The sequence below is a fragment of the Cydia splendana genome, chromosome 5, assembly GCF_910591565.1.
Source record: "Cydia splendana chromosome 5, ilCydSple1.2, whole genome shotgun sequence".
NCBI classification, from domain to species: domain Eukaryota; kingdom Metazoa; phylum Arthropoda; class Insecta; order Lepidoptera; family Tortricidae; genus Cydia; species Cydia splendana.
The window spans coordinates 13821719-13834931 of record NC_085964.1 but is presented as its reverse complement, the minus strand read 5'-3'; the positions used below and the strand labels follow the sequence as shown (position 1 = coordinate 13834931).

Below are 13213 nucleotides of genomic sequence, written 5' to 3'. Positions count from 1 at the left end.
AGGTGATTTTATATCGATAATTGCACTCATCTGTCTGACGCTTGAATTATACATCAAAATGATAGTAATTTTATTGCAAGTACAATGGTATAGGGTTGCCTGCGAAAATCCGGTCACAAATAAGGGTTGCCAGGCTTTTAATTAAAATAAGAAGGGAAGACTTTTAGCGATAACTCATAAACGGCTTAACTGATCAAGTTTGTTTTAATTTTATTTGATTGAGTTTTTTAAGCACCATTTTCATGATTTTTTTTTTATATTTTTCGGACACATGGTTCAAAAGTTAGAAGGGAAAACTTTTTTTTTGCTTTCTAAACGATTATTTCCGAAATGATTCACTTTATCAAGAAATGTTGTTTAAAGACCCCTATTTATTTTAAAAGGCCTATCCAACGACACCCCACACTATAAGGTTGAAACGATAAAAAAATTGTCACACACATTTTGTTTCTTGCAAAGCGATTATTTCCGTAAATATTCACTTTATCAAAAAATTTTCTTCTAAAACCCCTATTCATTTTGAAAGACCTTTCCAACAACATCCCACATTATAGGGTTGACACGAAAAAAAAAATCCTCACGTACATTTTGTTTCTTTCGAGGCGATTATTTCCTAAAATATTTACTTTATCAAAAAATGTTTTCTAAAAAACCGTATCTCCGACATTGTGGACTCTGACATTACTTCAACAACTGACACTGGATCTACTCAAAATCATTCACTGCCCTCATCTTTTGTCCTACTTGACACTGACCCCCACGAGGTAGAAAACATACTTATGTCACTCAAATCCGACAGTGCGACGGGCATTGATGGTATACCCACAAGGTTTCTTAAACTCTGCAAATCCGTTATAGCACCAATAGTCAGCCACCTAACAAACTTATGTTTCGCCCAGGGTGTTTTCCCCAAACCTATAAAGAAATCTTTGGTCACACCTGTCTACAAAAGTGGTGAGAGAACGGAACCTAACAACTATAGACCGATCTCGGTTCTTACTACCATATCTAAAATAATAGAAAAATTGATTAATATTAGACTCGTTAACTATCTTAATAAATTTCAACTGTTATCAAAATTCCAATTCGGTTTCAGAAAAGGGACATCGACTGAAGACGCTATCCTTAACCTAACTTCTAGAGTAACTAAAGACGTTGACAACGGGAATAAATGCCTGGCTGTCTTTCTCGATCTTAAAAAAGCTTTCGACACGGTGTCTCTCCCCACTCTTGTAAAAAAGCTCGAGCGTTGCGGCATCAGGGGAAAACCGCTAGACCTACTCAGTGACTATCTCCGAGGTCGAAAGCAAAGGGTTAAAATTGGAGGCCAATACAGTGATGAGGCAGATGTGACTTTCGGCGTACCGCAAGGCAGTGTACTTGGACCCACTTTGTTCCTCGTTTATATAAATGATCTCACTGACATGAATATTCGTAAGGGTTACATAATCTCATATGCCGATGACACTGTCGTGGTTTTCACAGGGAGTAACTGGGAGTCAGTTTTTGAAGCCGCGGAAAGGGGCCTGCAAAAGATTAATATATGGCTGAATAAAAATCTATTAACCCTGAACGCGGCTAAAACAAACTACATTTGCTTCTCTAAAATTAACAATGCCCAACCGAAACCAAATCTTAGTCTAAAAATTCATGTCTGTAACTTTCAATCTCCCCTGACATGTCAATGCAGAGCTCTAGATAAAGTAGAAACTACAAAATATCTTGGCATCATAATTGATCAGCGGCTCTCTTGGCATCAACATATAGAATATTTGAACGGAAGAATTCGTAAACTAGTCTGGATTTTCAAAAATCTCCGTCATGTAACTAATAAAACACTTATACAACAAATATACATTGCTCTTGCGCAATCAATTATTACATACTGTATACCAGTGTGGGGGAGTGCAAATAAGACTACGTTTCTCGAACTTGAGAGAGGGCAGAGGTGTCTCTTGAAAACAATGTTCTTTAAACAGTATAGGTATCCAACCTCAGACCTTTACGCGGAGTGCAAACTGCTCAGCATACGTAAACTTTACATCGTCTCAGCAATCGTACGATTTCACAGGACAATAAAATTCGACCCTCGGCCAGAAATTGAAAGACGAAAATATAGAGTTGTCCCTGTACCCAGTGATAAATCAGCTTATGCTAGGAGACAGTATGAGGTACAATCCGCGATCTTATACAATAAAATAAATAGGGAACTAAATATTTACTCGAAAAATGTATACGAATGTAAACAAATAGTTTGTAACTGGTTACACAAACTAGACTACAGTAAGACTGAAAATTTGATTCATAAATAACTAATATTTATAAAGGAGGATCTTAATTCATGTAATTAAGGATAAAACCTCTATCATCTAATAATTTACACTAGCACTGATATATATATATATATATACAGTGTAGTATATATATATAATACCCCAACTACTAAAGTGAGCACACACACACACGCACACACACACGCACACACACACACACACACACACACACACACACACACACACACACACACACAAACACACACACACACACATACACACACGCATAGATTGTAACTTAGTTCTATAGTTTTAGTTCTTAAGATACTCAATGTAACATAGTTATACTAATTTTCATATTACAATGTATTACAATATTCTAATTAGTTACCAATTAACAATATGGAAGAGCGAGGCTTTCTGATACAGGTACAATATACCTACTAGAAGGTCTCGACCCCTTGTTTTATGTATTACTTTAGGTTGAATGAAATAAAAATTATCAAAAATTATTAATTATTAAAATGTGTGTGACAATTTTTTTATTGTTTCAACCTTATAGTGTCGGGTGTCGTAGGCCTTTCAAAATAAATAGGGGTCTTTAAACAATATTTCTTGATAAAGTGAATCATTTCGGAAATAATCGTTTAGAAAGGAAAAAAAAAGGTTTTTCCGTCTAACTTTTGACCATGTGTCCGAAAAATATAAAAAAAAATCATGAAAATGGTGCTTAAAAAACTCAATCAAATAAAATTAAAACAAACTTGATCAGTTAAGCCGTTTATGAGTTATCGCTAAAAGTCTTCCCTTCTTATTTTAATTAAAATCCTGGCAACCCTTATTTGTGACCGGATTTTCGCAGGCAACCCTATACCATTGTACTTGCAATAAAATTACTATCATTTTGATGTATAATTCAAGCGTCAGACAGATGAGTGCAATTATCGATATAAAATCACCTCTTTAAACACGGCAACCACATAATAGTGACCGGAAAAAGATAGGCAACCTAGTTGATTTATGTTGTACAAGTTGTATACTTTCCATTGAATTTTATTTCGTTCGTCAGACAAATCGATGAAATTTGCCGAAAAAATTTTTTTTCAAAAATTTCAAAAAATAGCCTTGACCATATTTCTTTAGGCAACCCTATTTATTTATGTTCTAGAACATATTTTCTTTCATATGTTCATAGTTTCACCCGTCAGACAGATTGGTGAAGTCGACCATATATGTGGGATCTCCTACTATATCCAGACGGGGTGATCAAATCGACCGATTTGATCAGAAATGAAATTGGCGTCATTCTCCAATTTAATCACCAATTTTATGGTGATATTAGAGCCTTCTAAATTGAAAAAATGCCCCAGAACGAAAATACCGGCGTCAGAAATTGGTATTCTAGCGTCCGCACCTCATTTTAGCGGTCATTATCGGCGGTTGAATTCGGCGAGCAGAATTAACGATTGTGTCCGCACGGCCTGATTTGATCGGACAATTTAATCAGATTGGCGAAAAATTGTCCCCGTCTGGACACGCCTATACATATCTTGGAGGATATATTCTCTATACATAGGTATATAGCACGGGACAAGACATATTGTTCTATACGTACAATTGCTTATACAAATAGCACCCATTTTGACGGCACAAACATAAATATCTATCTATCTCGTTTTTACTCAGCACTGTCACCCACAGCAAAAAAGGATGACAGTATTTCGGTACGTACATAAAGTGGTTCATGAAAATACGTAAATACCTAATGCGGCCGAAAATCCGCCATGTTTAGCGGCCTAAATGTCATTGTCAGTCAGTTCAGCCGGTACTTGTCCTGTCAAAAAGTCGTGGTGAAAATGAAAATTATTAATTATCTTTCAGTATTTTGCTTCTGTTTGAAAATAATTGAAGCCAAATGTGAACAATTACGTCGCGAATATGCCAGTGTGTAGTGTATTAGGGTGCTGCATAAGAAAAACACTAAATCAGCCATCTTTAACCTTACACAGGTACGCTATAATTTACATTAAAAATATTGGTTATTGTTAATGTTCCTGGGAATTTTAAGGATGTTTCACATTATAAATAGCAAGGTTCTTATGTGCAGTTATAGATCATGAAGTGATTTGACTTATTTAACTATATTTTTACGCTTAAATAATGTAAACATTTCAGCTAGGGTTGTACTTTATTTATCGACTTTGATATCGATTTATTATGATTGTTTATTTATATTTTCTTATTTTATCATGCTACCCCGCTTAAAACCAGCTAAATTATCTTAATTAAATAATAAAAACATGTTTTAGAGGTTAAGTACCAAGAAATGAACATAAAAAGAAAAAGTGGTTGGAGACGTAGACCCTGACCGACTCTCGGGAGCACTCGGGTCCGTGGCCGTGGGGTCGTTACTCCACAAGCTGCCCTGCGGGCTTTTTTTATATTATTACTATAGTTTTTTTTATGTAATTCGACATTAAGAGACCATATAGGTACATCAATAAGTAATTGTAATATGTTAGTTTGGACTGGTAGTTGCAGTTAGTTGTATTTTATAAAATTGTTGATGTATTGTTATTATTATTGCTTGTATGTAAATTCAATGTTGACGTGTACAAGTGCCCTTTTGGCCTATTTGCTAAATAAATGTTGAAGAAGTTGAAGTTGAAGAGCGGAAGTAATTCTTTATTTTTGTAATTAAATAAATGTTCTGAAGGTGTTTTGTTTTTTTTCACCCATCGCTTGATAAGTTTGAATTTGTATCGCTCTCACTTACAGGTACGGCGCACCAAGGTCGAGGTGCGGTGCGGTAGTGTCTTACGGACTTTAGGGTTAACAACACAACAAAATTGATTGTAATAGAGAGGTAAAGTCTAAGAAAAACACGTACACTTAGCCTAAGCGCGCACCACGATTTTAGTTTTTGCGACACGATTTTAGAATCGCGCTGTAATATATCGCAAAAAATTCACTGCGCGCACTGCGATGAAAAAGTCGACGATTTGTTCATTCTCAACATGGATTTCGTACCAGTCGTTTATCATGAAACGTTGTCTTTAATATGTGATCGCTGTATGACTTTGAGTATTTATACCACAAAGGTGATCTCCTTCTATTTCCATAATTAAGGCCCCATTCGCACGACAGCTTAAAAAGCGTTGCGTTAAAACCCGACGTTGGCGCTTTTTTACCGTTTCCAATATTTGTGTTCATATGAACGCTTAAAAATCACTTGTGAGTCGTACTGCCACGTACGCATCTCAGAAAAGCCATACTTTTTTGCTATTACTACTAATATAGCTTGAATATTTCAGGAATTTGTAAGCATAAGTTGACATTTTTAAGGTGAAACTAATAATAATCTTGACGATTGACACCAAAAATTGACACTTGACAGCCAACTGACAGCAGCGCCGGCGCTTTTTCAACGCTTGTGAGAACAGATACACGGATTTCCGTATGGTCTATTCAGTTTGACGCCAACGCTCAACGCCGAAAATCGAACAGTGCTCGATAAAAAAGCGCCGCGCTTAAAAACCGCCTTCGTGTGAATACATACATGGTTATCCATTTGTGTCATTCAAACGCTTTTTTAACGCGCGTTGAAAAAGCTGCCGTGCGAACGGGGCCTAAATGGTCAACATCTAGCGTCTTCAGCAGCAGGTTCCGACATGTTGACGCTTGGAGAGCGATATGCCGACTGAGGTCCGGGTGCGATTTTATTATCGCAGTGCGCGCGGGGCCATACAACTCCGTATGCTGCAATTCACTTTGCGACAATCGCGTCGCGAGCAGTCGCGGAAAAATGTGACAAATCACAATTTTAAAATCGCTGCGATTTTTTTGTCGCATATGCGCGCACTGCCATATAAACACATACGTCACATTTCTGCGACTAAATTATCGCGCGACAAAAAGTCGTGGTGCGCGCTTGGCCTTATTCTGACATCCAAAACAGATGGCGCTGTACTGCGCCATGTGTTTTGCGGTCACTGAGTTGTCAAACGTCAACTTTTGAAAATCAGAGTTACCGCAAAAATCGCAATATATATATGGAGTTGAACAGCGTCATCTCGGTTTACCTGTTAAATTCGAAGCACGAAATTGTCTTAGATTTTACACATCTTACTCAATCAAAGTATCTTTTCACATAATAATATACTCATAAAGAATATTTACTTACTTACTTACTATTAAAATATAAATTCCACAAATAATTCATACATATTCATTATTCATTCATATTTTAAATAAAATGAGCCGAGAACGTTCAAAAGTTATCGATGTATCGATAAAACCTAGTAACAGTAAAAATCTTTTGGGCAGCACTAAAACCGCCATGTTTAGCGGCCGGATGACGTCACACTGGCACGCATTTTTCGTTGACGTTTCACTTCCAATACTTGGTGAGAGGTACGAATACCTACGTAGCATCAATATTGAGTCAGTGTGGTGCTGGTTGGTGCCGTGCTGTCGTTTATATCACTGGAAAGCCAAGCCTTCCGGACTCGGAGTTACTTTCGCGCAAACCATATTGTGTGACATTATCGAAGGTAAAATTATAGTATTTTAACATTTAATTAATATTTTATAACCCTTTGGCCGGCAGCTGTCATTCGAATATGGTAGTCCCCAGCACTTTTTGTCAATTCGTCATACTTTTCCTTTTATTGACTTAGTTAACTTAATACCACCCATATGGTACAATGTTATTTTTATAGAGATTCTCCAGTAAAGTTTAGGAACCTTAAATATTTTAACCTAAGTAAATTACAGTATAACCATTCTAATTCAACGTTTTATCAGCATTAGCTGCATAAGCTGATGCAACATTACGTTTCCGTATGTTACTACATATTGTTGTATTTGATGTGAATAAGTCGTATAATAATCGTACCCTAGGGTTTTGGGTGCGGAATGTTTTATACTAGTCATAAAATAGGTAAATACTGTAATATCAGTTTTTAATTCATAGTTTATAGTAACTATTTTAAAATAAAATAAAATCGTAAAAATATCTACATGATGTCATTCCCTCCCCCTAAACCCTAGGAGGTTATGATAATATATATTATAGGATTTAATATAAAAAATTACTTACCTTTATTGGCTTCTACAACATGGCTTGTACAGTCAGCAGCATAATTTGTTTAGCAATTGAGCTGCCCACTCTGTTTCTGCTGTTTACAACCCCTGGAGCGCCCCAGAATTACCGTACTATGGAACTCCTATACTAGTTATCAGCACACGTGTCTGTGTAGGGTAATTTATAAAGCGCTCCACGGGTTAATGATGAAGTTGTGTACAAATAATTATGAACACTCGTTCCATCTAGTTAATTCTGCTGCTGACTACACCTACTAGGCGCTAGACCACTAAAAGTTAATTAGATAAATTTACTATCTAATGGATTTATTGAAGTCCAATATCTATCATTATTTACAATTTAATTCATCTTTTTTTTTCATTTTAGATAAAAGTATCAAGATGGACACTTCAATGACAGGAAGCCAAATTCGTGAGAAATACCTGCAGTTCTTTAAAGAAAGAGGCCATCGATATGTTCACTCTTCATCTACCATACCACTCGATGACCCAACCTTGCTGTTTACTAATTCCGGAATGTGTCAGTATAAGCCAATCTTCTTAGGTTCCGTTGATCCTAATTCTGATATGGCTACTTATGTTCGAGCTGTTAACACACAAAAGTGTATCAGAGCAGGAGGAAAACATAATGACTTAGATGATGTGGGGAAAGATGTTTATCATCATACTTTTTTTGAAATGATGGGCAATTGGTCATTTGGTGATTATTTTAAAAAAGAAGTGTGTGCCTGGGCCTGGGAACTTTTGACTAAGGAATACAAATTGTCTGGGGACAGACTTTATGTAACTTATTTTGGAGGAGATGCTGCATCTGGACTGGAAGCAGATTTGGAATGTAAGAATATTTGGTTGCAGCTGGGGATTCCTGAATCCCACATATTGCCAGGAAGCATGAAAGATAACTTTTGGGAAATGGGAGAGACTGGTCCATGTGGTCCTTGCTCAGAACTCCACTATGATCGAATTGGGGGACGTGATGCAGCTCATCTTGTCAATATGGATGATCCAGATGTTTTAGAAATTTGGAATCTAGTGTTTATTCAATACAATCGAGAAACAGATGGGTCACTGAAACCCCTACCAAAAAAACATATTGATTGTGGGCTGGGTCTGGAGCGACTAGTGTCAGTTATTCAAAATAAAAGAGCTAACTATGACACTGATCTTTTCATGCCCTTATTCAAAGCAATTGAAGTTGGCACTGGCTCTAGACCTTATTCTGGTAAAGTTGGGGATGAAGATGTAGATGGCATTGACATGGCTTACCGCGTCTTAGCAGATCATGCAAGAACTCTTACAATTGCTTTGTCTGATGGTGGTTGCCCTGACAACACTGGCAGAGGCTATGTATTGCGTAGAATTTTAAGGAGAGCCGTACGTTATGCAACTGAAAAGCTCAATGCTAAACCTGGATTTTTTGCTACACTGGTGCACACAGTTATAGAAATTCTTGGAGATGTTTTTCCTGAGATAAAAAAAGATCCTGAATCTGTTAAACAAATTATCAATGAAGAAGAAGTTCAATTCCTGAAAACCTTGACCAGAGGAAGAAATTTGTTGAACAGAACTATAGAAAAACTGGGTGACTCAAAAACAATTCCTGGTGAAGTTGCCTGGCGCCTTTATGACACATATGGCTTTCCAATTGATCTCACGCAGCTGATGTGTGAAGAAAAAGGCCTTAACATTGACATGGATGCTTATGAAAAAGCTAAGAAAGAATCACTTATTGCATCCCAAGGTAAAACTGCTGGACAAGAGGATTTAATAGGTTTGGACATTCATGCCATTAGTCACCTCCAAGAAAGTGGGGTGCCAGTAACTGATGATTCACCCAAGTACAATTATGTAGCTTCTCCTGGCAAAGATGCTCAATACACATTTGCGCCATGCTCTGCAAAAATTTTAGCTTTAAGAAGAAATAAACAATTTGTAGAAGAAGTGTCGTCTGGGCAAGAGTGTGGTATAATATTAGACAAAACTAATTTCTATGCTGAACAAGGAGGTCAAATATTTGATGAAGGATATATGCTAAAAGTTGATGATGATAGTAATGAATTTACAGTTAAAAATGTTCAAGTGAAGGGTGGTTATGTTTTACACATTGGTAACGTCGAAGGAGTACTCAAAGTAGGTGATTCTCTGTCCCTACACATTGACACAGAAAGAAGACGCCTAGTAATGAATAATCATACTGGCACACATGTACTTAACAATGTGTTAAGAAAAGTACTTGGAAATGATTCTGATCAAAGAGGTTCTCTTGTGATGCCAGATCGTTTAAGATTCGATTTTACTAACAAGGGCCCTATGACTACTAAACAAATTAAGGACGCTGAAGATCAGATTAAAGCAATTATAGAAGATAATAAAACGGTTTATGCGAAACATACCAAATTAAATGACGCGAAAAAAATCAAGGGCTTAAGAGCTATGTTTGATGAGCATTATCCTGACCCTGTACGTGTTGTGTCAGTTGGCATACCAGTTGAAGAATTGGAAATAAATCCAGATGGACCCAATGGCTTTGAAACTTCTGTAGAATTTTGTGGTGGTTCCCATCTTCACCAAACTGGCCATATTGGAGAATATGTTATTGTCAGTGAGGAAGGAATCGCAAAAGGTATTCGAAGAATTGTTGCTTTAACTGGCCCTGAAGCCATTAAAGCAGTGAGTAAATTAGGTGCCTTGGAAAATGATGTTAACAATCTTGCTAATGTACTAAAAGAAGAAGGCAATGGGTTTAACCAAAAAGATATATCCAAGCGAATTGTAGACCTTACAAATGATATATCGCAAGCTCAAATATCTTATTGGAAGAAGGATGAACTGAGAAATACTCTCAAAAACTTGAAGAAGCAACTGGATGATAAGGAGAGGGCCGCAAAAGCTATTATTATCACTCAAGTTACCGAGAAAGCTAAAGAGATGTGTCTTGATGAAAAGACAACGGACGTGATTGTTGCGGAGCTCCAGGCTCAAGGAAACACGAAAGCTCTTGATGGTGCACTGAAGCAAGTGAAGCAACTGCGCCCGACTACGTCGGCAATGTTCTTTTCGGTCGATGAAGATGCCAATAAGATATATTGCCTTGCTGCTGTACCTAAAGCTGCAAACACAAAAGGTTTGCTTGCGTCAGAATGGGTCCAATCAGTAGTTGAAGTTATTGGAGGTAAAGGCGGCGGCAAAGCCGAATCTGCCCAGGCTTCTGGAAACAACCCACAAGCCCTTGAAAATGCAATGAAAATTGCCAAGGACTTCGCTACTTCGAAGTTATTCTAGTTTTTTTTATAGTGCTATGTTTATGAAAGTTGCATATTTATTATTTTCGGTTTTTCATTTAAAATATAAGCAAATAAATACCAGAGCATGGATGTTTTATTTCACCGTGGTCTGTGCCATCGTGGAAATTAGTCTAACGTTGGGTTGGGGCCTTGAAAAATTCAAGAAGTTTTCCAACCTTCCGCAACTTGCACATCAAAACCGAAATTCCCAAATTGCGGGTATCTTTCTCTTTTACTCCAATGAAGGCTTAATTAGAGTGACACAGAAAGATGCCCGCAACTTGCGAATTTCGGTGTTCGCGGTAGCTCACTGTTCTTCCGTATCATCACAAGCCTTACTTCCAGTACAATAACTAAGGCTAACTTTCTCTCAAGCATAGACCTAGTATTGTATATACCTATAGTCTGTCAAGCCATCTTCGTCAGTAGAATAGAGCGACAAAAATAAAAAGTGTAGGTGCCTTTTTCTCTACTGTCAAACTTGTTGAAAGTCTTGTTGTCTCCTATTGAAAGTTCCATAAGAGCAGCTCGTTCGGTCATCTCGCCTCTCCCCCATTTCATCTCATTGTACCTCTATGCTCTCAAGGCAATTTGTATGGGTAAAGCGTACATAGCACTTTGATTTCCCTTGTCTTATTAATAGCAACCGGATACAGTTGTCATTGAGTTGAAAGTGACCCGATTACGCAATGAAAACCGGTAGAGTAAATAAATTGTTATTGCCAGAGCAGATATCGCGTGTACCTACTTCTAGGCGAATAACTAACTTTATAGGGTTCCGTAATCAACTAGAGTTAGACCAAGCTAAGTTGGCAGCGATTTTGAGAGCGCAGACTGTGCAAGGGTTATTTAAACGTCATAATTTCATAGAAGTTTAACGTTAAAAAGGACAGGAAAGGGCATATTGGCTAGGCCCCCAGAACAGCTAAATTGTACCCAAAGATTTGGTTATTAAATAAAAAAACAAAAATTGACATCTTGGCTAGGCACCTTGGGTGTGTAGCCAACATGCCAATCGTTTGCGCTACGACAACGAAACGCTATTTTTGTCTCTCTATCGCACGAATATGTAAGAGTGATAGAGACAGAAAGTGCTTCGTTGTCGGAGCACAAGCGATTGGCATCTTGGCTAGGCCTCCAGAACAGCTAAATTTACCTAATGACTTGGTTATTAAATTAAAAACAAAAATTGGCATCTTGGCTAGGCACCTTGAGTGCGTAACCAACATGCCAATGGCTTGCGCTACGACAACGAAACGAATCTCTGTCTCTCTATCGCACTAATATGTAAGAGTAGTAGAGACAGAAAGCGCTTCGTTATCGGAGCGCAAGCGATTGGCATCTTGGCTAGGCCCCTATACAAGCTAAATTGAACCTAATGATTTGGTTAGTAAATTAAAAATGATACGGTTACTGAAACTATGTGATATGCGACAGACAATTTGTAAGATTGTATTCCATAAAATAGGTATAAATTAGACAAGAGACTATAACTAATAGTAGTTAGTCTACTTAATTATACGTAATTAGTGCCTTTACGGTACCCAGACTATATTTTTATTCGTGGAATATTATTTCGAATAAAAATCATGATTATATTTATTTGATTAAGAATATGTTATTTTCATTCAATTTTTTCTCATACGAATTATTCCCGACCAAAATTATTTGAATATTTTTGACGGGAATAAAATCGAGATGATTTTATTCCTACGAATTCGTATTCAAATAATGATTTTATTCTTGAATGCCCAACACTGGCCTCAACGCAAATCCTGCCCGCTCCACACTCGTGCGCGAATCGCGCCGTGATTCGCGCACGAGTGGAGCGGGCTCAAGGTTTACAGAAAAATATTCAAATAGTGAGTCTTCTTGTCCCTTGTGCTCTTTCAGACTTTCTCGCTATTTAAATCCACTATGAAATAGTTCACTCACACATCTAGTAATCACACTAGGATTTCTCTTTAATGTACCTACAAGTAAAAAATCAAAGTGGTTTCAAAATTATTTAATTAACTTTATAGACGACTTTTGCTAGGTATAATTCAAACAAAATATTCTTATATAACCGACATAATACATTAACGATATCTACATAATGCATAAGTAATTAATATAGTTTAAACAAAATATTCATACAAGTATTTGGTTGGTCTTTTTACGAAATTAAGCACCAATTCCATTGGTGAACAATAAAATTCCTCCCGTTGAGGTGGTGCAATAATATTATTGTGGTAATATTGTACATTATTTTATTTCGCTAATAGTAAATATAGGGATAAAATAACCCCTACCACGGCAATGCCGATCACAGTAATAAAGTGTATTATTCTTGCCCGAAGCCCTCAGTTTCTTCGATGGCATAGTTCAGCTTTTCGCATAATTGTTCGTAACTCTTGTAAGGCGGCAAATCCAGTCTGTTGAAGCACGTATGGGATCTAGGTAACCAGGTATCTTTCCCAACCTGTGAATAATGTGCAGGAAAATTAATAATTAGTGAATGTTGTGGAATGAGGAGTTTAGGAATATTGCCTAAACTCCTCATTCCTC

General features: G+C 37.1%; 3 protein-coding genes across 3 annotated transcripts in view; 2 read left to right on the top strand and 1 right to left on the bottom strand.

The window, feature by feature from the left end:
• LOC134790812 (probable NADH dehydrogenase [ubiquinone] iron-sulfur protein 6, mitochondrial) overlaps nucleotides 1-13213 on the top strand; it is a 90745-nt gene that overhangs the window by 26448 nt on the left and 51084 nt on the right. The window lies entirely within an intron of this gene.
• On the top strand, nucleotides 6699-10734 carry LOC134790754 (alanine--tRNA ligase, cytoplasmic). The gene is made up of 2 exons (XM_063761674.1): nucleotides 6699-6826; nucleotides 7747-10734. Exon 2 carries the CDS (start codon nucleotides 7761-7763, stop codon nucleotides 10659-10661), a length of 2901 nt encoding a protein of 966 aa, XP_063617744.1. The 5' UTR covers nucleotides 6699-6826; nucleotides 7747-7760; the 3' UTR covers nucleotides 10662-10734.
• The window catches only part of LOC134790788 (E3 ubiquitin-protein ligase Su(dx)), a 33471-nt gene continuing 32913 nt past the window's right edge, over nucleotides 12656-13213 (bottom strand). Inside the window, exon 15 of the mRNA XM_063761721.1 lies at nucleotides 12656-13127. Within this exon, the coding sequence (XP_063617791.1) occupies nucleotides 12990-13127 (138 nt within the window). The 3' untranslated portion in view covers nucleotides 12656-12989. The remainder of the gene's footprint in view (nucleotides 13128-13213) is intronic.